Consider the following 25722-nt stretch of genomic DNA (forward strand, 5'->3'; position numbering starts at 1 on the left):
ACAATAACTGCCCTGTGTATGGAGCTCTAATGCCCTGTGTGCAGGGAGAAGTGATACATACATTACACCAGACCCCACTCCCATTATCCCCACTGTGGGGAACAATAACTGCCCTGTGTATGGGCTCTAATGCCCTGTGTGCAGGGAGAAGTGATACATACATTACACCAGACCCCACTCCCACTATCCCCACAATAACTGCCCTGTGTATGGGCTCTAATGCCCTGTGTGCAGGGAGAAGTGATACATACATTACACCAGACCCCACTCCCACTATCCCCACAATAACTGCCGTGTGTATGGGCTCTAATGTCCTGTGTGCAGGGAGCAGTGATACATACATTACACCAGACCCCACTCCCATTATCCACACAATAACTGCCCTGTGTATGGGCTCTAATGCCCTGTGTGCAGGGAGAAGTGATACATACATTACACCAGACCCCACTCCCACTATCCCCACAATAACTGCCGTGTGTATGGGCTCTAATGTCCTGTGTGCAGGGAGCAGTGATACATACATTACACCAGACCCCACTCCCATTATCCACACAATAACTGCCCTGTGTATGGGCTCTAATGTCCTGTGTGCAGGGAGAAGTGATACATACATTACACCAGACCCCACTCCCATTATCCCCACAATAACTGCCATGTGTATGGGCTCTAATGTCCTGTGTGCAGGGAGAAGTGATACATACATTACACCAGACCCCCCTCCCATTATCCCCACAATAACTGCCCTGTGTATGGGCTCTAATGCCCTGTGTGCAGGGAGAAGTGATACATACATTACACCAGAGCCCACTCCCACTATCCCCACAATAACTGCCGTGTGTATGGGCTCTAATGTCCTGTGTGCAGGGAGAAGTGATACATACATTACACCAGACCCCACTCCCACTATCCCCACAATAACTGCCGTGTGTACAGGCTCCTCCAGCACATAACACGCCCCCGTTACCGGCCTCACCACACAACTGTCAGTCACACCGTGACCCCTGCACGCCGCGCACAGCCGCCCTCAGTCAGGAGAGCAGACTGTGACGTCACCAGTCAGCTGACTGCAGGGAGCCTCCGGAGACCGCGCATAGTCAGGTGGGCGTGGTTATCCGCCTATAAGAGCGCAGACGCCCGAGGAGCGCTCATTGACTCATTCCTCTCTGGCAGGCAGTGGCTGTAGTGAGCAGGTGGGTGGCGGCTTCAGCCCGTGCTGGGATTAGAGGAGAGATCTCTGGTGGTGTTTGCTCTTTCTCGGCGATGACCGTGTGCTTTACTTTTTGTAGGTATTTTCCTAGCAACATGGCTGAGACAGTGGAACAGCAGCAGCAGCAGCAGGTAATGTTTCCACCCTGGTATATATTGGGCATGGAGGGGGCAGATGTAGTGGAGCTTATACTCTGCCCCTTACTGTGGGGTCTGAGCCCCTCACTATTAGTGCAGCAGTAGGTGGCTCCTCAGTCTCCCTGGTATATGCACTGTGCGAGGCACTGGCTCTCTGGTATCTGCCATCTGCTGGTGCTTGTCCCGGGTGCACAGGATCTGTTGGAGTGGCCACTTCTGGCAGGGGATGTTGCAGATATGTAGCTTTCAGTGCGGTTTGCTTTCAGTGACTGACTTTATGGCTGGTTTTGGAGATGTAATGGGCTCTACAGAAGTGTGTGTATATAAATTGTCCATTATACATCTATGCAGCTAATGGAAACTCACTGACCATATCTCAAAACTAGCAGAGGGAAAAGGCAGCTGTAACTGTAAATACAGATCAGTAAGCTAAACCACTGTAGGGTGCTGCAGACCCCCATGATAAAGGGCATAGTCAACTCTGGTGCAACATACAGATGACAGGCCCCTCACAACCTAGCAGATCTTGGAGGGCATTGCTGCTGGGTATTAGAATTGGGCCTGCCACACACGGGTGCAGTGTCTGGCTTACAGCCTATTGTTGGTGCCCATACTACCAGACCAGGTGGACTGCCCAGCACTAGAAGTACATCCCACTGGGATGGAGACCCTATTTTACAAAGCCAGTGTCCATGGGTTTTTCTTCTTACTGCATAAGTGAAGACTGTAGTTACATTGTGCACTCTTTACACTTGTGCAGGTTGCAGCCATCCCTGAATGTCCTTGTAAACTACAATACTTATCCATGTGGTGTACACTCATATAGTGCTGTCCAGGCCACCTATTGTAATAGTAGGAGCTTTATTAAAGGGAACCTGTCACCACTTTTTTGGTGTATAAGCTGCGGCCACCACCACCGGACTTGCATACAGCATTCTAACATGCTGTATATATAAAGGCTCAGGCCGCTGTGACAACATAAAAAAACACTACTTTCCTAACAGTCGTGTGGTGAGCCATACGGGCTTCTCCAGTACCGGGGCTGCCTCTTTCAGCCATCTTTGTCCATCATCCACACTCGCCGGCATTCAGGTCCTGAGCAGGGCAGATCAAAGTACTTTAGTGCACCTGCACAGGATCGGTGAGTGTCTATGATGTAGACGCGTCATGCACACAGGCTTCAGACAGGGGACAAAGATGGCCGAAAGAGGTGGCACCGGGGAACGGAGACGCCCATATGGCCCACCGTATGACTGAGTATTATAAAGTGTTTTTGTTTTCACAGTGGCCTGGGCTCTTATATTCAGCATTCTAACATGCTGTATATAAGAGCCTGGTGGTGGTGGCCGTAGCTTATATGCCAAAAAGTGTTTACAGGTTCCCTTTAAACTAAAAGAATCACCTTCTGCAGCTCCTGGGCTGCATTCTATGAAGGTGCACCTTGGCCCTGACCCTGCTGATTGTCGTCCTTCTTTGATGGGATGACTCCCTCAGTCTTCCTCCTCGTCACATTTTCATATCTTGTGCCTGTGCAGTTAGATCTGCTCGTGCAGCTTGCTTTGCCATATTGCGGCCAGAGCAGAAAACATAGCTGCTCGTGCCGGTGAGCTAAATGTGCAGGCACAAGATTATGGGTGGGTACTAGCATGGTGCTGGTGAGGTCAACGCTGTGCATGAAAAAATCCTTTATGTGAAAAGACAATAAAGCCCCCTCTTTGACCTCTTTATTAACCCCACCAATAACAGCCCTCCGGGTCCAACGTAATCCACACAAGGTCCCATGACTCCTCCAGCTCTGCTACACCTGACACTCACAGAGCGCCATAGACCGTGACTGCTCACTGTGAGGGTCAGGCTGCAAGTGAAGTGAGCCGCGTGAGATCAGCTGTCGCTTCACTCATGCGCTTTGCGCTGACAGGTGCAGGACTCCAGCTGTCACTGCACATCAGCTGACTGAAGTCACTGCTGATCTTGTACTCTCCTTCTCAAGCGAGGCTGCCTCTGGATGCTGGTCTCCTGCTTCCAGACTGGCTCATGTCTATACAGTTATGCTCAGCTGGGTCGGGTGATAAGTAGCAGAGCGCCAAAGACAGCCACATGGGACAAGCATCGCTGGAGACTTCAGCACCACGGACAGAGCAGGGACAGGAGAGCATCTCCCCGTGCTATCAAAATAACGCAGGGACATTCCGGGTAAAACCACATGCGGTTTTTGGGTGCGGCTTGCTTCAGTTTTTTGCCACAGGTGCAGTAATCTTTCAGAGGATAAAGGTCCATTTTCTAGTACGCACAGGGTCATACACAGTACATGGCAGGCATACATTTGTAAGGCTCTCAGCACAGGAACATTTTTTTTTTATATTTTCTGCCATGAACCATTTTGTGTTGTGGCAAAGGTTGAAAATGAGCAATTCTGAATTTTCTCAAAGTACAATTGCTAGTAAATGTTTGTTTTACATGACCAGTCTGTTTGTGTTTTTTCTTTTATTCTCCCATGTTCCATCCCTAGAATGTGGTGGTAAGGCTGATAAACCTCCCATTTGTGAGCTCTACATATGACATGGTGTCCTCCACCTATGTGACCACTAAAGACAACCATCACTACCTGAAATCTGTATGTGACATCGCAGAGAAAAGTGTGAAGAGCATCACTTCGGTGGCCATCACCAGCGCCATGCCAATCCTGCAGAAACTTGAGCCTCAAAGTAGGTTTAGCGTCTTGATGGTGGTTTTTTACTTGGTGGGATTGGGTAAACCCCTAATGTGTATATACAGTATTTGGGACTAAAATCTATACCATATGGATTTATTAAACCTTTTATAATCTGCTTTATCCAAGCCTTCCTCACTTTCAATTTTGTGGCTTCATGGTATAAATAAACCTGAAAAGCTATTGCTCCACTGTTAGCATATGCAGGTTTAATTTTATTTGGTGCTATTATTCTGCAGTGCTTTACAATAAGTTGGCCATGTACAGACAAAACAGCTTTCAATAGTTACATGAGTGAGGATTCTGCTCAAACTTGCAATCTATAAGGAAATGGGGGAGGGGGGGACACAATAGGTAGGTTCTTGTGAGGTACGGTCTAGCCACAATAAGGCATTTCAATGAAGCTGCATGATCCAGTTATAAACTAGTATTGAGTGCATGGAGGATGTGGAGAGATCTCACAATCTGGTCTTTATTAATCTAAGAGGAAACCGTGTTTGAGGTGAAAGGCCTGTCTAAAGATGAGGTGGTTAAAGCGCACTTAAATGGAGTTTTAGTCTTGGATCATCTACAGAGCACAGGTAGGGTGATATGGAGGAGATATAGGATGGGGCACAACTGTAGGTGCGTAGTCCTGTAGCAAATGAGAGGCATAAGGTGGAGATATCATTTAAGTAGCAACACAAAAATGACTCTGGCCTATACATTCAGGTTGGATTAAGAGGGAGCAAGTGGAGGGGGTTCTCAGAGTCCCAGTAGTCCAGATGACTGAGGTCAACAGGTTTTTGCAGTTTCAGAGCTGAGAAAGTGAGATTCCAGAGATGGTGTTTAAGATGCAGGTAAACATGATTGGAAATATAGTAAGGATGGTTGCAATATAGACCACCACCCCCCTGCCAAAACAGCAATCATGGGAGTTGTGGTTGAGTTTCAGAGGGATGACATGGGACAATACAATCCCAGGTATTTTGTAGTAATATCAGGAGATGTGTATAACTAGGTGGCATTAGTGCATAGAGGTGTGCCATTCTAGACATGTCAGTAATTTTCTCCTAGTGTGGCAAGTAGGCCAAATCACCATATACCTAGTATTTCCCACAAGAGCTTTGCTAGCTTTTATATACAATGACTGTTGTATTAAATCTAATTTCCTCAGTTGCTCTGGCAAACAACATTGGCTGTATTGGACTGGACAAGATTGAGGAAAGGTTGCCTATTCTGTATCAGCCTCCTGAAAAGGTAAGCAGATAAAATCATGCAGAGCCTTAAATTTCCCTTCACCTACTGTCAGATTACAGAGGTCCCATCTTGTATATTTTTAGGTTGTGGCTAATGCCTCAGAAGCAGTTGTTGGTGCCAGAGATGCTGTTATCCATAGTATCACAGGAGTAGTGGATAAAACCAAGGGAGCTGTGCAGGACAGTGTGGAGATGACTAAGGCTGTTGTAAATGGCGGCATTAATACTGTTCTTGGAAGCTGTGTAGTGAAGATCATGAGCGACCGTGTGGACTCTGCACTAACTAGGTCTGAATGTCTTCTGGAACAATTCCTGCCACCAACAGATGAAGAACTTGGTAAGCCAAACTGCTTAACTTGTATGCACAGAATAAGCCGCATTTGCTGGCGTAGCCAAAATACTAGCTCACCTGGCTTACTTTAAGCAACTGCATTATAGTTCAACTCTGCTGAAGAAGCTAAGGGTGTCCTGACAAGTAGTAAACCACAAGGTTTATATTGCTGACTCCACAAAGTGTATCCAAGCTGTTAAATATGAGCATAACAAAGTTCTCTTATTATAGCCAAGGAAGCAACTGAAACAGAAGGCTTTGTGTCCCAAGATAAGCCTGGCTACTATGTGCGCTTGGGATCCCTCTCTACAAAGGCCCGCAAGCGTGTCTACCAACAGGCCCTGACTAGGATGAAGGATGCCAAATGCAGGAGTCAGGAAGCCATTGCTCAGCTCCAGAACACACTTGACCTGGTTAGTACATGTACTTGTAAACATCGTCACTAACTTTTTCCAGCACCCATGACGGCACCACGAGAGAGGGGATCCGCCCTTCAAGGACAGGAAACCTCCAGAATAAAAAGGGGCAGCACCTCTCCCCGCATCAGTTGGTTTCCTGTCCTTGAACAGGGAGCCTCCAGAGATCCAATAGATCCAAGAAGGTCCTGATGGGCCAAAGATTCAAGTCCGGCGCCCGGTCGGCCGGCTCTGGCAGCGGCATGGGTCCTGCTGCGGTTGGCCGAGGTGCTGTGGAGCTGCCGCAACAGACCCATGGGGGTCCGGAGTGCGTACAGCGCGCCCGATTGGAGCGCCAGGAGCCTGCGGGGCGGGTAAGTGGATCTTCCAAGGGACCTGTCCGCAGGGCTCTCCTGTCGCAGCGTATCCACGGGGGTTATGTCTGCGCACGGGCTCCTTCCCATAATCCTCCCCCCCCCCCCCCCCCCCCCCCCCCTTGTCTGCGCGTGCCGGCACCAGGCCGAGATGAGGGGGACGGCTGCTGCGATCCCTGCGGGGTGTCCTCGTGGCAGCTGATTATGTGGCGCTTCCAGGAGGAGCGCCATGTTGTGGGTGGAAAGGAGATGTCCGGGCTGTGCGCAGGCGCGCGTTTTTTCCTATTGGACGGGTGGCCTGTGGAGCCGGATGGGACATCCACCGGAAGTGGGGGCGGAGTCGCCAGACTGTCTTTGAAATTTAGAGCGGCAATCCTCTCTATGGTGCCTGTGCTCTGTTACCATGACGGACAAGCAGTCAGCAGCGTCTCCTTCGCCTCCCTCCTCTCCAAAACCTCCCTCTGATCATGATACTGCCTCCCTGAAGCGGCAGCAGAAGGGTGGCAAGGATGACAGTGTCACCGGCTCAGGGGTCAAGCGTGGGGGGGACTGATGATCGGTCCTCCAAGCGGAAGGACCCTGACTCTCCTGACAGAAGACGGCCTTCTAGAGGAAGGAAGTCAGATGAGGGCCCTGCTGAACCGGTATAGCCTCTGGGCATCGGTGGGTGAGTGCACCTCAGATGTTCCGCTTTTAATGGCGGTCATATTGTCGTGTTTTTTTGTTTTTTTTTTAGTTTTTTTTTTTTTATAGGATCGCAGTAAACCTAAGAAGTGTTTATCTAAATCCAGACAGAAGGAATGCGCCTTGTGCTGTAAAGAACTTTCTGGTTCTTGGACTAAGATTGTGCAAAGGCTGCATTCAGCAAACTTTGTCGGAGGAACATCCAGGATTTGCTTCCGACCTCCGGTCCCTCATATGGGAAGAAGTCAGGGACTCCCTCCGATCCCTGTCTGGAGCACAAAGTGCTGGGGGTTCTCGAGCCCTTTCGCCTACCCACGAGAACTCTGATAGGTCGGATGGGGAATGTGATTCCTCTGGCTCTACTTCCCGCTCCTCCTCTGATAGTGACTCAGGGGGTCGCCAGTGCTTCCCACTAGATAATATGAAGAAGTTAGTTAAGGCGGTGAGGACCACCATGGGCCTCACGGATGAGAAACCTGAAAAATCTATCCAGGATAGGATGTTCGGGGGCATGGAGCAGAAGAAACGATGCTCCTTCCCGGTGGTGGATAAGATACAAGCCTTAATTGCCCGGGAATGGAAGAGACCTGATAAGAAGCATTCCATTCCTGGCACCTTTAAGAGAAAATATCCGTTTGAGGAGGCCTCCTGCTCCACATGGGATAAGGCGCCAAAATTGGATGTGGCTGTCGCTAAGGCATCCAAAAAGTTTGCCTTGCCATTTGAGGACATGGGCTCCCTGAAAGACCCATTAGATAAGAAAGCTGATCACTTCCTAAAGAATACCTGGGAAGCTGCTGCCGGAGGACTAAGACCCGCCATTGCGGCTACCTGTACGGCTAGATCCCTGACTATATGGATTGACTAACTGGAAGACCAGTTTAGATCCCGAGCACCTAAGGAGGAGATTGCATCCTCCCTCTAAGTTGCGGGGGGCGGCGGCCTTTCTTGCGGACGCCTCGGCGGACTCCACTAAGTTGGCTGCCAAGTCAGCATCCCTCTCCAATGCGGCTAGAAGGGCTCTCTGGCTGAAATGCTGGCCGGGGGATCTGCAAACTAAGTCTAAACTCTGCAATATCCCTTGTCAAGGTGAATTTCTGTTCGGGCCGGTACTGGATGACATCCTGGAAAAAGCTAGCGACAAGAAGGGCGGCTTTCCCTTTCCATCGTTACCTTCTTCACGGCGGTCCTTTCGGAGGAAGCCAGTTTGCCGCTCCACCCGACCACGGGATCGGAATACCTGGTCCGATAGACTAAGGGAAAGGGGTTCATGTTCAAGGGCCCCTCAAAAGATCAGAATAAGTCGTCCAAATGACTCGCTTTCCCAGGTCGGAGGGAGGCTCTCTCAGTTCCTTCCGGCTTGGGAAAGGATTTCCTCCAGTGCATGGATACTGGCCCTTATACGCTCCGGCCTCCTGCTCCCCTTCCTTCGGCCTCCTCCTCCCCGGTTCGTGGTTACCCCTCTGCATCGTTCTCCGGCGGAACAGCTGGCGTTGGAAGCAGAGGTCCGTCACCTCCTCTTCAAGAGGGTTCTAGTGGAAGTTCCCACAAGGGAACAGGGAGAAGGGTTCTATTCCACCCTCTTTCTGGTAGGGAAGCCCGACGGTTCCTATCGCACAATCAACCTGAGAGCCCTCAACCGATTCCTTCACATCGACAGCTTCAAGATGGAGTCCGTGCGGTCCATAGTGAAATATCTGTATCCCCACTGTAACTTGGCTGTCATAGACTTACGCGATGCATATTATCATGTCCCAATCCACTCTCTTCCAATGCTTCCTCAGGATAGCCCTCCACATGGACGGTCGGGTCTGCCATTTCCAATACAAAGCCCTCCCCTTCGGTCTGGCCATCACCCCGAGGATTTTTACAGAGATAATAGCAGAAATGTCGGCATATCTGCGTCAGAGAGAGGTCCTTCTGATTCCTTATCTGGACGACTTCTTGATTGTGGGCGCCTCAGCTCTCCATTGTGCGGCCCTTCTCCGGCAGGTGCAAGCTTCCCTGCGGGAGTTGGGCTGGTTGATCAACAAGGAAAAGTCCAGATTAATTCCATTAAAGGTTCAGCTGTTTCTGGGACTCACTTGGGACTCCAACACTCAACTTTGTCGGTTGCCTCCTTCCAAAGTGGAAGCCCTTCGGACCCAGACCGGACTCTGAGGCACCGGCGTCTGTCTCTCCGGGGTGCGATGTCCCTCCTGGGCTCCCTGACTGCGGCCATCCTGGCCGTCAGATGGGCTCAGGCACACACCAGGGTCCTACAGTGGAATATCTTACAGCATCAGACGGCTCACGGGGACCATCTGGACAGACTCATCATTCTCAAACATCGCACATTGCAGTCCCTCTATTGGTGGCTAGATCCGGTCCACTTGGGCAGAGGGGTGCCTTGGAGAGCACCAGAGCCCGTGGTGGTAACCACCGAAGCCAGTCTCTACGGTTTGGGGGCACATCTGGATGCTCATTTCATTCAGGGACGATGGTCTGGAGAAGAAGCTCAAAATTCCTCGAATACAAGGGAATTGCTGGCAGTGGAAAAGGCGTTAGGTCATTTCATGCCGTGGTTAAGGGGTCTACATGTAAAAAATTCTGTCGGACAACCAAGAGACGGTAGCTTATCTCAACCACCAGGGGGGTACTCGCTCCAGGCACCTCATGTCCGTCGCAAGCAGGATCATGTCTCGGGCAGAGGCTCATCTGGGTTCCCTGTCGGCAGTGCACATCCGAGGGAAGGAGAACGATTTGGCGGACTTTCTCAGTCGCACCCAGTTTCACCAGGGCGAATGGTCTCTAAATCAGTCCGTTTTCAACAGGATAACGGGGATGTGGGGGGTTCCAGAGATAGACCTCTTTGCAACTCGGGCCAACAGGAAGGTTCCCCGATTCTGTTCCCTGGATCCAAGGGATCGTCCCCACTCGGTGGACGCGCTGTTGCTCAAGTGGGACTTCCGCCTCGCATATGCCTTCCCTCCACTCATCCTCCTCCCTGCAGTACTCAGGAAGATACGGGAGGATCAAGCAGTCGTGATTCTCATAGCATCCTTTTGGCCGAAGAGGCCTTGGTTTTATTGGCTGACGCATCTGTCAGTCACCGATCCGTGGGTTCTCCTGGACCTACCGGATCTCCTATCCCAGGGTCCAGCCTTCCACCCACAGCACACCAGGTTACACCTGACGGCGTGGCTCTTGAGAGGTCGCTATTAGGCACTAAGGGGTTTTCTCAGGGTCTGATCTCCACCTTGCTGCAGTGCAGAAAGCCTGTCACTACTCGCATTTATGGGCGTATTTGGGCGAAATTCCTGACCTCTTCGGGTGCGGATCCTAGTAAACCACCCTCCGTCCCGGTTGTCCTGGAATTTCTCCAGAAGGGTTGGGAACTGGGTCTATCCGTTAGGACCCTTAAGGTGCAAATCTCCGCACTGAGCGCCTTGTATAACCATGCCCTGGTTGGAGATCCCTGGATATCTAGGTTCGTTAGGTCCTGTGCTAGGTCTAAGCCTCGGGGAACCATACCACTTCCGTCCTGGGACCTTAACTTGGTCCTTTCAGCTTTAACACGGCCCCAATTTGAGCCATTAGATTCTATCTCTCTCAAGCATCTGTCCCTTAAGACAATTCTCCTGGTCGCCCTCACTTCTGCCCGTAGGGTTAGTGACCTTCAGGCCTTATCCATTTCTCCTCCGTATACCCAGTTTTTTGAGGACCGAGTAGTTTTACGTACTGACCCTGCCTATTTGCCGAAGGTGCATTCCCACTTCCATAGATCACAGGAAATAGTGCTCCCCTCTTTTTATGCCAACCCTTCTACTCCGGAGGAGATGGGATGGCACTGCCTGGATGTTAGGCGTTGTCTTCAAAGGTATCTGTTGGTCACCTCGGAAGGGAGGAGGGATAAGTCTCTGTTTGTAGTCTTCCAGGGTTGTAGAAAGGGGCTTAAGGCTTCTAAATCCACCTTGGCAAGGTGGATCAGGGATGTCATCTCGGTTGCCTACGCAGCCGGGGGGGAAGACGTACCTCCTGGTTTGAAGGCACACTCCACTCGAGCGATGGCATCTTCCTGGGCGGAGAGATCGGAGGTCTCCATCGAGCAAATATATAAGGCGGCAACCTGGTCTTCTCCGTCCACCTTTTTTAATCACTATCGCCTTGATTTGTCGTTCACCGACATCACCTTTGGGAGGCGGGTTCTGCAAACTGTTGTCCCTCCCTAGGTATTCCGCTCTGTAATTCTGTCGTGGTGCCGTCATGGGTGCTGGAAAAATACGTAATTACTTACCGGTAATGTGTTTTTTCTGAACCCATGACGGCACCCTTACATTCCCTCCCTGCACTTGGGGGTTGCTTGTTTGCTTCCCTTTTCACTGCTCTTCACTAGGCGGTTATGGTGGCGGGATATGTTTTTTAACGATGTTCCTTGTTTCGGAGGTCCTGTCATGCTCGGTAATCAACTGATGCGGGGAGAGGTGCCGCCCCTTTTTATTCTGGAGGTTTCCTGTCCATGAAGGGCGGATTCCCTCTCTCGTGGTGCCGTCATGGGTTCAGAAAAAACACATTACCTGTAAGTAATTACGTATTTCGTGGAGTGACAAACTTTAATTGAGCCAAAAAGCTATACATTGCAGATTAGATATCTTGCAGTATTTAGGACGAAGCATTGCAATACAAGCCTAGATTCACTCATTCATATGTTCAGAAAATCTTTTCCCTGCCACCAGAAGACACCATTTCTACAGGTTGTATTGCAGATCAGCCCCTAATTTGAATTTTAGAGGCCACCACAATGTACAGGAGTAGCGGGTTCTAGAAATAAAGGACTGTAAAGCCTACAATGCTTTAACCTTATCTCCAGGTATAAAGCATCAAATTGGGACTCTCCTACTTTCTGTAGGCATGTACAAAAAGCCTGTCATAGGCAAAGCTCCCTTATTGTTGACATGAAGTACTAATAGGGCTTTACACCCACATGTACTTCCTGAGGGGGAAAATGCAAACTGGTGTAAAACCAGATGTAGTGCATATAATCACACCTGTCTTCCATGAACATAAATAACTTTCTTTTCAGATTGAATATGCAAGAAAAAACATGAATGGTGCAAATCAGAAGATCCATGATGCTCAAGAGAAGATGTTCAGCAAGTGGGTGGAGTGGACGAAAGGAACTGGAGAAGATGCTGGTGGGGAAACTGAGGGTGCAGAGGTAATGACACTCGAGTCTTATGCTAGGCATCATCTGTATACTGGAAATATAACATGTCGTCTTCTTATTACAGCAAATGGAATCCCGCACACTGACTATTGCCCGTAGTCTCACTCATCACCTGCAAAGCACATGTCTGTCTCTGGTCTCCAGTGTCCAAGGACTTCCACAAAATATTCAGAGCAAGGCTCAGAGTATTAGTGCCATGGCTGCAGATATCTATCAAAACTTCCACTCTGCTTCTTCCTTCAGAGAAATATCGGACAGCCTCTTAACCGCCACTAAGGACATGTTCACTAAAATAAAGGATGGCATGGATGATGTTATGGACTACTTCATAAACAACACTCCACTAAATTGGCTGGTAGGTCCATTTTATCCCAAACTGGCAAGTAGCCAACATGGGGAGCAAGAAGATGGGGGAGATTCAGTTAAAGAGGACTAAAAATGAAGTGCCTAATGGGTAAATACCACTAAATTACTTGCCTTAGTTTGCATCTTCCACCTTGGTCTATGCCAGTTACTGGTCCTCAGATTGTCAAATGTGAAAGGAGTTGTCTCTAACATTGGACTTTTGTCTTACTCTTGGATGTTTTTTGTATCTTCACAAATATGGTATCAATGTTACACTATGTACACTAACTTTATATTGTCTACTTTTGTATTAATAAAATGCTGCATTGACTTGTCTGTCGTGTACAAACATTAGTTGCTCAAATGTAAGATCTGGTTTTAACTTGCACTCATTGTGACTTGACTCCCTAAAATGGTGCTCCTATAGCAATCTGTGGGTAATAAAACCTAGCGAATGACTAGAGATCTAAACATGGTGGGAGGAATGGGAAATCTTCATACAGGAGCTTGGAGATCTCCATTTCAGACTCTAAAAGCTTACATCTGAAGCAACTTGGTGTGTATCCTTTACCAGGGCATCAAATTATTTTGTGAGATGTTAAAAAAAAAACAAACAACTTTGCACTTGCAAGAGACTTCTGAATACAATGGCATTATTTGTATTAGCAGTGTGTAAGCTCTTAATGTTACTCATGATATGGTACGTTAGCCAGTGAGATTGTAGCTATAGTTTTAATGACTGAGGGAGGCTTGGTTCCTGAGACCCAACCCCCACACATGGCATGCATGATACTACTCAGAAGTCTGTAGCTCCAGCATGGGCTGTGCAAGCAGAGCTCAGCAGGCTCAAGTCTACAGGTCCTTCTCTGGATCTGTAAAGACTCTGCATTGAGCCTGTAACCTGCTGTTTCACCACTGGTGTGAGGTGTGTAAGGACAGACTTCTAATCATCAGCTATAATGCTTGGCGTGTAACTGTCACTGTCTTTAAAGGGAATCTGTTAGCAGGTGTTTTCTACCTTTTATATGAGAGCAGCATAATGGAGACTCAAATTCTAATGTCACTTACTGAGCGGTTTGTCACTTTAATAAAACCTGTTTCTCTGCTGCAGTGTTACAGAGATCGTAAATATAATTAATACAAGGCAGCATGCCAAATGGGAATCTAATGATATACTGCTGATCAGTGTTATCCAAGCTACACAACAGTCCAGTAAGTCCTAAACCACTGAAATCAGTATCTTTCCTACATTATGCTGTGCTTATATCAGGTGCCAAAATGTAACATTCTCTTTTAACCTTTGCCTTGTTATAAGGGGAATATTTCCCTTATGTCTGTCCTCCCTGGAGATTCAAGTTTATAGCATGTCTAAAACTTACATCCTAGGGGCGGGGTGATGTAGCTGACCAGAGAAGATGCATGGGAAGAGAGCTCCTATAATCCTGTTCTTATCCTCGCCATTTACACCCGGTTACCTGACCCATTTACTTACTCTCCTGCTGCTGTGACAGGAGACACCATGTGGAGGCTGGCGATTTCCCACTGGAGCTATTCCCTGACTCTTGCATGGTATTGCTGGATCTCCTGAGGCTGGAAAGTGTGGAGCAGCAGCCATCTTCCCTACAGCCTGCGTTTTCAGTGAGCAGCAGAGCGTGACTCTGGAGAGCAGTGAGGAGTGACAGATTTATGGGCAGAGGTGAAGACTCGGGAGTGGTGAGCACAGGGAGTTAATCCCTTAGCTGTGTAACTGGCAGTCAGTGAGCAGCAGCCCTTTAAGGGGCTGGCGGCTGTGTAGGAGACTTTAATCCATAGAGTGCTGGAGGGTCTGGAGTGTGTGCCTTGAAACACAGGCCCTGCAGATTCTCCCTGACACATGAAAACAAGTGGCACATATTGAAGTCCCCACACTGCGCAGGCCTGCATCATCCTGATAAATACACCCTGAGTGCTGTGCTGCCCTGTGACTCCCTTCATTCTTATTATCCACCATATAAGTGGCTGTTTTCTGGCTCTCTGGATGTGGTGAGGAAGTGGAGACAGACATATTACTAAATATACATTGTAAAGGCACCGATTCAGACGTATGGGGGCACGATAAAAGAGGGGTGCAGAATCAGCAAATCCCCAGTGTATCAATGAGTCTCCCTAAACAAAGTGGAGCTATTGACAAACTTAAGGAGTTTGCAAGGGGTGGTCAGGCAGATGCTCCTAAAGCCAAGAGAAATGCCACCCCAAAAGGTCAGGCACTATTGGATGATGGGTCAGAGGATCAAGATGATTTAACCCTAAGGCAGGTGTATGAACAGCTTCTACAAGCAATTTCTACAAGCAACAGCTCCCTCACAGGGAAGATTGAGGAGGTACATTTAGAGGTGGGCCTCCTGCGTCAGGACATGCAATCCCTGAGGGCCCGAACAGCGGAAGTCGAGACGCGAGTGAACTGGAGGATCAAACTGTAACACTCAAAACAAAAATGACCACAATGGCCAGATCGGCAAATGCATGGCGCCTGAAAGTAGACGATCTGGAGAACCGCATGCGCCGAAATGATGGAGTGATGGAAAGTGATGGAGGAATTGGCCAGGAATTGGTTCTTGTTAAATGGGAGCCCTATCTTGTGCACCCTTATACCACCTATACCAGGACACTGTATTCAGTGGTGGTATCACCATTGATGTTTGAAATGTTTTACAGGACTTATCGGAAACGTCCTGAAGTTCGATATTGGTTCTTTATGTTTACAGCTGCAATTGCGTTAACTTTATTTCTTTGCAGGGACAGGCTTATTACTGTTGGAGGGTTAACCACACTTAATTGCAGGGCAGAAAGCGTCTTATACCTGGGATCCTGGTTCTATAAAAAGATATATGTGATATGGGGTCAGAGCTGATATTTATGACCTGGAATGTCAGAGGCCTTAAATCGCCCAAAAAACGTATTAAGGTATTCTCCCAAATTAAGCAAGTCAAGGCCCAACTGGTGGTACTGGTAGAGACTCACCTCACACGGGACACAGCCAGACTAGTAAACAAACCGTGGGTACAATGGTCGGCACATGCATTCCACACCAGCTGCTCCAGGGGTGTCTCTCTATTGGTCCATAGACATATCCGTTGGGAAGTGAAGGTGGTGAGGCGTGACCCGGAGGGACGATTTGTGTTTATATATGCGTCTATAAACTCTAGAGATTATGTGCTGTTATGTATTTACAACCCCCCGCCAGCTCGCATCTCCATTCTTAAACAAGCACTGAGCTTTGCCCTTAATTATCCAGATGCGTATGTGTTATGTATGGGGGATTTTAATCTTGTGATGAATGAGGAACAGGACAGGTTTCCGATGGATGGAGGGGGACAACATTCGGCCACACACTTGACTGATTTGCAGCAATGCGGGAAGGGAGGTGGGTGGATTGACCTTTGGCGACTCCGGCATCCTAATACCCGAGAATATACATGTCATTCTTCTACTAGACGTACGCTGTCCCGACTGGATTATATTTTTGAGTCGAGCAATATCGCAACCTGGGTGGTACACGGGGTCAGGGGCATATCAGATCACAGCCCAGTGATTCTTACTATGAAGACTAACCAAGGTGTTGGTAAACCCTTTTGGAGGTTAAACCCCTTTTGGCTGAAACTAATAGATCAAAGTGATAGAACTCTGACCCAAATAGAGGATTTCCTGGAAGCCCACCCTAAACCCTGGAATATTAACTTGGTGTGGGACACTCTTAAAGCCTACCTTAGAGGGTGTTTGTCTTCAACCATAACATATCTTAAAAGAGTGACTAAAACTGAGGATGATATAGTAGAGGGGAGACTTAGGGACTCAGAGGCAATATATATATCGGCCCCAACCGATGGAAATAGGGCGGCCTGGATGCAATCATACAGGTTATATATGCAGCACTCTGAGACCAAGTCCAAACGCAAATTGTTCTTTACCCGACAATCATATTTTGAGCTTGGAAATCAATCCAGTAAATTATTGACATATATGGTTAGGGAACATAACACTTCAAATACAATATTGGGTATACGGAGGATGGATGGCTCAATAGCTACATCCCCTGAAGATATTTTAGAGTGCTTTTGTAAATACTATAAAACCCTATACACTTCTAGAAATCCTCATGGAGTTCAAAGTTGCGTGACATATTTGTCGGATTTGGAGTTTCCCACTTTGAGTGGATCACAACGGGAGTCGGACATCACACTGGATGAAGTGATTACTGCCATCTCGGATATGGCTAGGGGGAAATCTCCAGGTCCAGATGGCCTTCCAATAGAATTCTATAGTAAATATTGTGACATATTGGCCCCGATTCTTTTAGAGGTTTTCTAACATTTTTCAGCTGGCGACTCTCTACCTGCCTCCTTGTACGAAGCACATATAGTCGTGCTGAGGAAGGAGGTTAAAGACCCACTAGACTGCGGTTCATACCGTCCTATATCCCTAGTTAACGTGGATTACAAGATCTTTACCAAAATACTGGCGTCCTGGCTTAATTCAGTCATATTGAGTATAGTTCACCCAGATCAAACCGGATTTATGCCTGGGAAAAACACCTCTATAAATATAAGACGGGTCCAGTCCATAGTGCAATATAGCACACTGGTCCAGGAGAACGAGTGGGCCTTGGCCTCGCTGGACGCGGCCAAGGCATTTGACTCGGTAGAATGGCCATTTTTATTTGCCTGCCTCCAGAGATTCGCCTTTGGGCCTAAATTCAGTAATTGGATTCATATGTTGTATAGGTCCCCGACAGCCAGGATACTAGTCAATGGTGCTATGTCTACACCCTTCTCATTGAATCAGGGCACAAGACAGGGATGCCCTCTGTCTCCAGCATTGTTTGCACTAGTTATTGAAGCTTTGGCAATTAGAATCCACTCTCATCCACAGATCAGTGGAATCACTATAGCCGACCGCACAGATCAACTAGGATTGTATGCGGATGACATGGTTGTCTTCTTAGATCGAGTGCAAGAGAATCTACCGGTGATTATAGACACTATAGATAAATTTGGGGAGTTTTCGGGACTACGCATCAACTGGGATAAGTCGGCTTTGATGCCATTAATGCATGGGTCTGGAATTTCAATGGAGGGTAGGTCACCTCTGCAAGTGGTAACTAGCTTTAAATACCTGGGAATACACATACAGAAAGACCATACACTAGACCTGCAGACGAGTATAACACCACTTCTGGAGCACGTTAAACTTAAATATAACTTGTGGAGCAAGCTACCCCTGTCAGTGGTTGGCAGAATAAATTTAATCAAAATTATATTATTTCCAAAGCTTAGCTATACACTACAACATAGTGCAGTATCAGTACCCAAATCCTTCTTCTCAATGTTGAACTCGCTTACTACCTCTTTCATATGGGGGAAATCCAGACCCAAACTTCGGTTATCCATTTTACAAAGATCCAAAAGACTGGGAGGGATGGCTTTACCGGAGTTCTTCCTCTACTACTTCGCGGGACAGCTTAGGGCACTAGAGACTTGGATGCCTGGATGTCAGCTGCCAAAGTCTGAGAGTCACTTGGCACACGCGGCTGGGACTGATTGTTTAGTGGGTTTTCTGGAGTCAGATGGACTGAGAACACCACGGCAATTACCCCTCCTCAGGTTGGCAAGATTAGTCTGGCGACAAGCCAAGAGGGCGGTACACTTCGAAGGGGTGGTGGCGGAACTCCCATTATGGGGGAATAGCCACTTCCATACTCTGAGAGATCACCCCTCGGCGCAATTCTGGGCCAATCACAGCGTCAGTGCATTAGGTGATCTTTTTTTTTTTCCAATTTTAAAGTTTTATTGAGTTTTTAAAAAAAGAAACATACATGAGAAGAACACGGAACCGTGCTGTAGCAAATAGCACTCATCGACAATCTGAACGATAACAAACTATCATGGGCTTCATAATGGAATATCAAAGATTACATGGATACTCATTTTAAACCATATAAAATAGTAAAACAAAGAAGAAAGCTAAAGGAAAGAGGCAGTCATGAAGTGTAAAGAGGAAAGAGCGGGTCAGAGAAAGAAGTGAAAGGATAGGAAGTAGGACGCAGCGACCAGGACTAATACATTGTCTGTTGGATCAAGACTTGTCAAACGGGTGGTATATTATCTGAAGAATAAGTGGGCCAGGGTATCTGTCTTTTGGGAGTTAGAGTAGCTCCAGAAATGTTTTACCTGACAGGAATGATTCCCACTGAAACCATTTGGTGGCTGTCTCTACGGTTTGCCCACGTGACTGGGCCATCACAATTTCCATTCGGTGAATCACATTCACCTCCATTACCCACTCGTCCAGCGTAGGGGGGTAGGATCCTTCCAACATCGTGGAATTACTGTCTTGGCAGCCTGGAGAAGGTGACCTGAAATGGATTTTTTATAGACCTTTTCGGATATGTTAAAGATATACAATAAAACTGCTTCTGGTCGGCTTGGGACTGCAATCCCGGTGACCTCGTGGATGGCTACTAGTACTTTGTTCCAAAAGACCGACAAGCTCGGGCAGTACCACCAGATGTGTGACATAGTGCCCCCCTTGGCTCCACAGCGCCAGCACGTATCAGGAACTTCGGGACACCACGCATGGAGAGATGCTGGGACCCTGTACCACCTAGAAAGTATTTTATAGCTGGTTTCTTGCATTCTGGTGGCCACCACTGACCTGTGGGTCAGACGGAAACAGCGCTCCCATTGATTCCAAGGGAACGTCTGATTGAGCTCTGCTTCCCATGCCGCACAGAAGCGAGGGTGGGACGTCTCTGCCGCGCTTGTCAGAAACTTGTACACCCTTGAAATTGCATGGCGCATGTCAGAAGACCCACTACAAAGATTTTCAAAAGGTGTTTGGGGCGGACAGAGGGACATGACAGTGTCTTGGGAGGTTATGAAGTGTTTGAGTTGGGCATATTCAAAATGGAACCGCAGTTTGAAGTTGCGATTCTCTACAATCTCCCGGAGCGGAAGGAGGGATGCCTCCGGGGCCACCTGTTTTAATCTCAGGGGGTTTAGTTTCGTGCTGCCCAAAAAGTTATTGGACGATGCTCCCGGCAGGAACTCTGGATTGTCAGTTCGTGGCATAAGGGGTCCTCTAGGCTGGATCATGAGGTTGCGTGATGGCATAGAGTGTATTGTTTTCAATGTTTGTTTGGTGCTATAGGACATCTCAATTTTATGTTTGGTGAGGAGAGGCCAGGTCCACGGCAGGGTCGGTATTGATAAAGGGCATAAATCCTGCGCCAGACCAACCCAGAGCTTGGACTCCGAGCAGTGCAGAAGGTCCAGGACCCTTGCGTAAGCGGCTGCCATGTAATATCGCCTACAATCGGGCAAACCCGCTCCTCCCGCGTTCTTGGTCCTAGTTAAGACGCTGCATCTCAAGCGAGCGCGCTTCTTGGACCAAACAAATTAATTGAATAAGCGTTGTGTCTTGGCCCAGTATGCTGCCGGGATGTAGACCGGAACCATCTGAATTAAGTACAACAGTCGTGGCAAGGCCGTCATCCTGAGAGCGCTAATCCTGCCAAACCACGATAGAGTACCTTTTTGCCATGAGGCCAAATCTCCCTCAAGTTTTGACAGAAAAGTTTGATAATTTAATTGGAAGAGCCTAGCCGGGTCGGAGGGGATCTTTATTCTCAAATATCCGATACTGCCGTGGGGTGGCCATCTAAAGGGAAAATTTGGTTTAAGAGCATTTACCAGTGTTAGGGGTAAAGAGATATTTAGGGCCTCTGATTTATCAAAATTAATTTTGAAGTTGGACCATTTGCTGAAGCGGTTTAGCTCCAACATTAGTGACGGGAGGGAAGGGAGAGGGTTGCATAGGTAAATAAGAAGATCATCGGCAAACGCGGCACATTTATGCTCCCGCTTGGCGATCCGAATACCTTGTATATCCAGGTTATTCCTGATGGTCGATAACAGATGCTCCATCACCAAAACATAAAGTAAAGGTGACAAGGGACATCCCTGCCGGGTCCCATTCCGGATGGAGAAGGGTTTCGACAGAGTGCCATTAATCTTGAGGTATGCAGTCGGGGAATGATATAAGGCCATTATCTTGGATGAGAAGACAGGTCCCAGGCCTAAATGCTCCAGTGTCTGTGAGAGTGACTGCCAGGAGACTCTGTCGAAAGCCTTCTCTGCATCCAAAGATAGCAGCATCAAAGAAAGTTTTTTAGTATGTGCGTGTTGAATTATTAGAAACACACAAGGTCCAAAAAACATCAACTTAGCCTTCAAAGAAGCAATTATCTCAAAACACAAAAGGCACCCTTAGGTAAACTACCTGGGTATATTGAAGCAACGCTAATAAATAATGAAAATATCATAGAATAAATTCAAAATATTTTTATTCCATCATTTTTTATTCAAACATAAACCACACCACAAAGGAGATCATATTACATCCAAAAAGCTGCCTCAGGTTAAGAAAGGTTTGGCATTAAGTATCCTATTAAGCATTTAGACATACATTTTTCTATATATGATTCAATTTACATGATGCGGTAGTTCATCATCAAAACAATACACTCATTTATATAGCTATAAGTCATTCCCAGGTTTTGGTTTCATTATTTGGCTATCTCAATAGTGTTTCACCGTCTTAGTTGTTTATTAAAAAAATTTTTTTCAAACAAATATATATAGAGATTCAAGAAACAAATGGCAGGAAATTATTTCTTTACCTATCTACAGGAAATGCATATAAAAATATATATTTTATTATTTTACCTCTGAAAATATTATTTTTCTTGATTTAATCTCTAAAGATCTCCGTTTTATCAGTGAAGTCGATATCCACCAATTAATTCGTTTGTAAGCCTTAGAAAGACAGCCGAATTTCACATATGAGAAGCAGTGAATACAGGCATGAAAAACCGGACTCTTTTTTTATAAAGACATATGTCAAAAACATGAAGCCCAGCGGTTTAGGGGAGGAACTACCGTGCCGTATAAAGCGAATCCTATATTTCAAAAATGCCTCGATGGCAGAGAAATTTCCAATACCAGCTGATAAACAGATAGTATTGGCAAATTAACCTAAGTTTAGGCATATATAACAGTGACACGCCTCTACCCTTCAGCCGGCTAATCAATTCTTAGCCAGCTTGAAACCGCACAAGGCTATAGTCTGTGTGGCCGTAACAGCATATGAATTCACAATGTGTCAAAAAATGAAACCAACAGATTAGGGGAGGAATTACCGTGCCGCCTAAAGTAAATCTTGTATTTCAAAATGCCTTGATGGCAGAAAAAATTGTTTTTCTTATTACCCGCCAATAGACCGATAATATTGGTAAATTTACATAGGCTTAGGCATATATAGCAGTGACACGTCTCTACCCGTCAGCCGGCTAATCAATTCTTAGCCAGCCTAAAGCCGCACAAAGTTATAGTCAGTGTGGCCATGACAACATATGAATTCACGGTATGTGCCCGACAATATCTTATAGCACCACGCGAATCACATATATAACATTACATCACTTTCTACCGCTTTAGCAATATTAAAGTTAAGCGTAAACCAGACTACAGTGAATACCTGAGCAGTGGATGACTCTCTCCTTTCCCCGACGTACGTTTCGCGCCAGCTTTTTCAAGAGGGGCATGTCGGGTAGGGAGAAAGTTGCTGCTAATATACCAGTCCGCAACCAATAAGGCAAAGAGTGGGTGTGTGGCGAATATCCAATGAACTACAAGGGAGGCGTATAGGGTATACGTCACTAATGTAGTGACGGTGAGCGCTATCACTGTCTCCCCAGGACTAAGTCAGCGCATGTCAATGTCACAGACACATCATTCCCTGCTGCACGCGCTGAACCGCATATCTAAACCGCATATCATTCCAAAAAAAATCTTGATCTGAAAGCCTTCTAACTGCATTAAGGTAAATACCCATGAAAATATAATATTACTGACATCTGTCCATACCCATGTATTACAGTCTATATATATATACGTACATATATGCAGTCCCCTGATTATATTGCTGAAACCAGCAAAGAAGACAGTTGATATCGTATAGTTACTACTAGCAGGATTGTCGGTATTCTGTGATTCTTTCAGTAATGTCACAAACCCAAAAATATTCATACAGTTTTTAGAACAATGTCACATATATATGTCATATGTACAGATATAGCTGTTACTCAATGAAATGAATAAAAGAAAAGGTCTGGACTTTACATATATTTCCCTTATAAATCATCACTTCTTAATATATATGGTCATTAACCCATGAACATCCAACAATCCTGACATGCAACTATATTGCCCTTATATTACATCGTGCAGAATGATTATAATAGACCCATAGGGCGACCTGTGGAAATCATATTAATCACCCCCTTATTTGCATTGACAGTGGCTCAGCCAAAAGGGCGAAGAAAAAGGGGTCATAAATGCAAACTGCCGGGACACCCACAGGTAGCTCCTGCAGTAGCCACCCAATGGGCAATCACCAGAGAGCGCAGAAATGACCTCAAAACTCACACCACAGGCCAGGGCGACTGCGATGCTCTAGATATTAGTCATATTGATATAAATATACTTCCAACAAATAAACCAATACATAATATTCAGTATAAATATATATATAAATACATGTAGAAATTCACATCAATTTATTGTCATAAGAGGGTAGTTTCAGCCCAAAAATTGCCTCAAAAAGAATATATATTTTTTTCTTGTAGAGAGTTGAATACAGCCACATTCTTTTTCTTTTTTATTATTATTTATTTTGGAGGGAAGGTTTCTCATCCATTATTCTCCAATAATGCCTTGTTGATAAGGATTGATTAGGACGGACCTAATATTAGAGGATTATCTAAAAGCAAACACAAAATGGAATTATTAACTTAAAACCAACAACTAAATTAAAATCACCCACCCATAAAAGGACTACCAGGATCTTCAGTTTTTTAGCTATGCAAGAGAAATTGGAACATCCCTTGAACTGCACAATATTGAATTTCCTACGCTAATCTTATAAGAATCATCTGCAGGGAAGAGATCTTTTTTTGCTTCCTATATTTATTTAGTTTCCAAGAAAGGATCCATATCCATGGCTTTCATTTAACCCTTGTGGGGACATGGAGCCAAGGTAATAGATCCATTTACACTCAACCTTGGCTAGAGCCTGACCTATGTTCCCTCCTCTTGGTCCAAGACTAACCTGGTCAATGGCTTTAAATTTCAGGCCATTGGGGTTACACTGATGGAATATTTTGAAGTGCCTCGATATGCTTTTCAAGAGAGTATCATCCTCAATTGTTTTAGCATTTTTGATATCTCTAAGATGCTCCAGGACTCGTACTTTCATTTCACGCGTCGTGAGACCCACGTAGATTTTCGAACACGGGCATTCAGCCACGTATACAATTCCCGTGGATGAACAGGTCAAAGTTTTGCGGATGCCATATACCACAGATCCATCAAAATTCCAAAAAGTTTTAGCCTTAGTACAATTGCCACACGCCTTGCAAAGGCCACATGGGAAGAATCCCCACAAGGTGGTATTGGGCTTTTTGTGGCCCTGTTTTTTCTCATAGTGGCTATGTACAAGCAAGTCTCTCAAATTTTTCGAGCGTCTCGCCACAATCGATGGCTTTGCGGGAATATAGTTTTTCAAAATCGGGTCTGTCAGTAAGACACCCCAATGTTTTTCAACTATTGACCTGAAATCACTCCACTGAGAATTGTAAGTGGTAACTAGTCGTGTGATTTTAGAAGAGTCCTTTTCATCACTATTTCTTTTGCCAAAAAGAAGATCATCCCTCTTAGATTGAACAGCTCGTTTATAGCCGCGCTTGATGCATCGCCGGCTATACCCGCGGTCCTCAAAACCGCGTGTTGAATTATGTCTAGGGTTTTTATGGTATTGTCCCTTGCCTCCCTTCCCGGGACAAACCAGACTTGGTCTAAATGGATCAGGTCAGGCAGCAGAGGGCCCAATCTGTTTGCCAAAAGCTTGGCATAGATTTTTAAATCTACATTAAGGAGTGATATCGGTCTAAAACTGCTACATGCCATGGGGTCTTTACCAGCTTTACGGATCAGAGAGATATGGCCAGTGGTTGAATGGGGCGGGAAAAGGACAGAGTCCGAAATTGAATTGAAGGAAAGAAGCATTAAAGGTGCTAACTGTTCCGAAAAGGCCTTGTAAAATTTGGCAGGGAATCCGTCGGGTCCAGGGCTTTTATTACCCGGTGTGTCACGGATCACCATCAACAAGTCATTCAATAAAAATGGACTTTCCAGGTCCTCAATTGTGGAGCTACTGGGACGTTTAAAAGGTGAGGGCATTGAGGGGTATCTGTCATCTGAATCAGGGGGCTCGACAGGCAGATTATATAACTTAGAGTAGAAATCATGAAAAGTGTTAGAGATGTCAGGGGTAGCGTAGAGTAGTTCGTCGCGTGGGTTCTTGATGCAAGGTATAAGGGTGTGGGCTCTCCCTTCTCTCAACGCATTAGCCAACAACCTGCCCGGCTTATCTCCAAACTCATAAAACCTCCCCTTCCCCACCTCAGGCGCTTATATGAGGAATCTAATAGTTTTTTAACCTCCATCCTGGCCTGTAGAAGAGCCTGTAAGTTCGTGGCCGATAAGGCTCGCTTGTGAATGAGCTCCCGTTCAGAGACCCTATGAAGAGCTTTTACTATATCTTGGGCCTGTTCTTTTTTAATACGGGACCCGTGTTTAATAAAAATACCTCGTATGACACATTTCAATGCTTCCCACTTGTAAGTGGGGGCTGTGTCATCTACTGAGTGGTCTTCCACAGACCTAGTGATAGAGGTCTGAACGTCTGCAACACAGAGCTCATCCAGCAGCAACGACTCATTCAACCGCCACGACCCTTTGGGGGCCGAGAGAGAAGGAATCTCAATCGAACAATAGACCGGCGCATGGTCCGACCATAGTATGTTATCCATCCCAGTATGTCGGATCCAGGGGAGGGCATTGTGCTGTAATAATATGTAGTCAATGCGACTGTATGAGTCTTGAGTATGGGAATAGAAACTGTAGTCTGTATCAGACCGGTGCTTCAGTCTCCAGGTGT

The 25722-nt window shown here is 46.6% G+C and overlaps 1 protein-coding gene across 1 annotated transcript in view; it reads left to right on the top strand.

The window, feature by feature from the left end:
• The first annotated feature begins 1225 nt into the window (after positions 1-1225).
• LOC142296032 (perilipin-2-like) overlaps positions 1226-25722 on the top strand; it is a 47705-nt gene continuing 23208 nt past the window's right edge. Inside the window, exons 1-7 of the mRNA XM_075339216.1 lie at positions 1226-1338; positions 3854-4049; positions 5211-5293; positions 5377-5629; positions 5855-6036; positions 12139-12273; positions 12347-12637. Coding sequence (XP_075195331.1) covers positions 1261-1338; positions 3854-4049; positions 5211-5293; positions 5377-5629; positions 5855-6036; positions 12139-12273; positions 12347-12637 — 1218 coding nt within the window. The 5' untranslated portion in view covers positions 1226-1260. The remainder of the gene's footprint in view (positions 1339-3853; positions 4050-5210; positions 5294-5376; positions 5630-5854; positions 6037-12138; positions 12274-12346; positions 12638-25722) is intronic.

The sequence above is a fragment of the Anomaloglossus baeobatrachus genome, chromosome 1 (assembly GCF_048569485.1).
Source record: "Anomaloglossus baeobatrachus isolate aAnoBae1 chromosome 1, aAnoBae1.hap1, whole genome shotgun sequence".
NCBI classification, from domain to species: Eukaryota; Metazoa; Chordata; class Amphibia; order Anura; family Aromobatidae; genus Anomaloglossus; species Anomaloglossus baeobatrachus.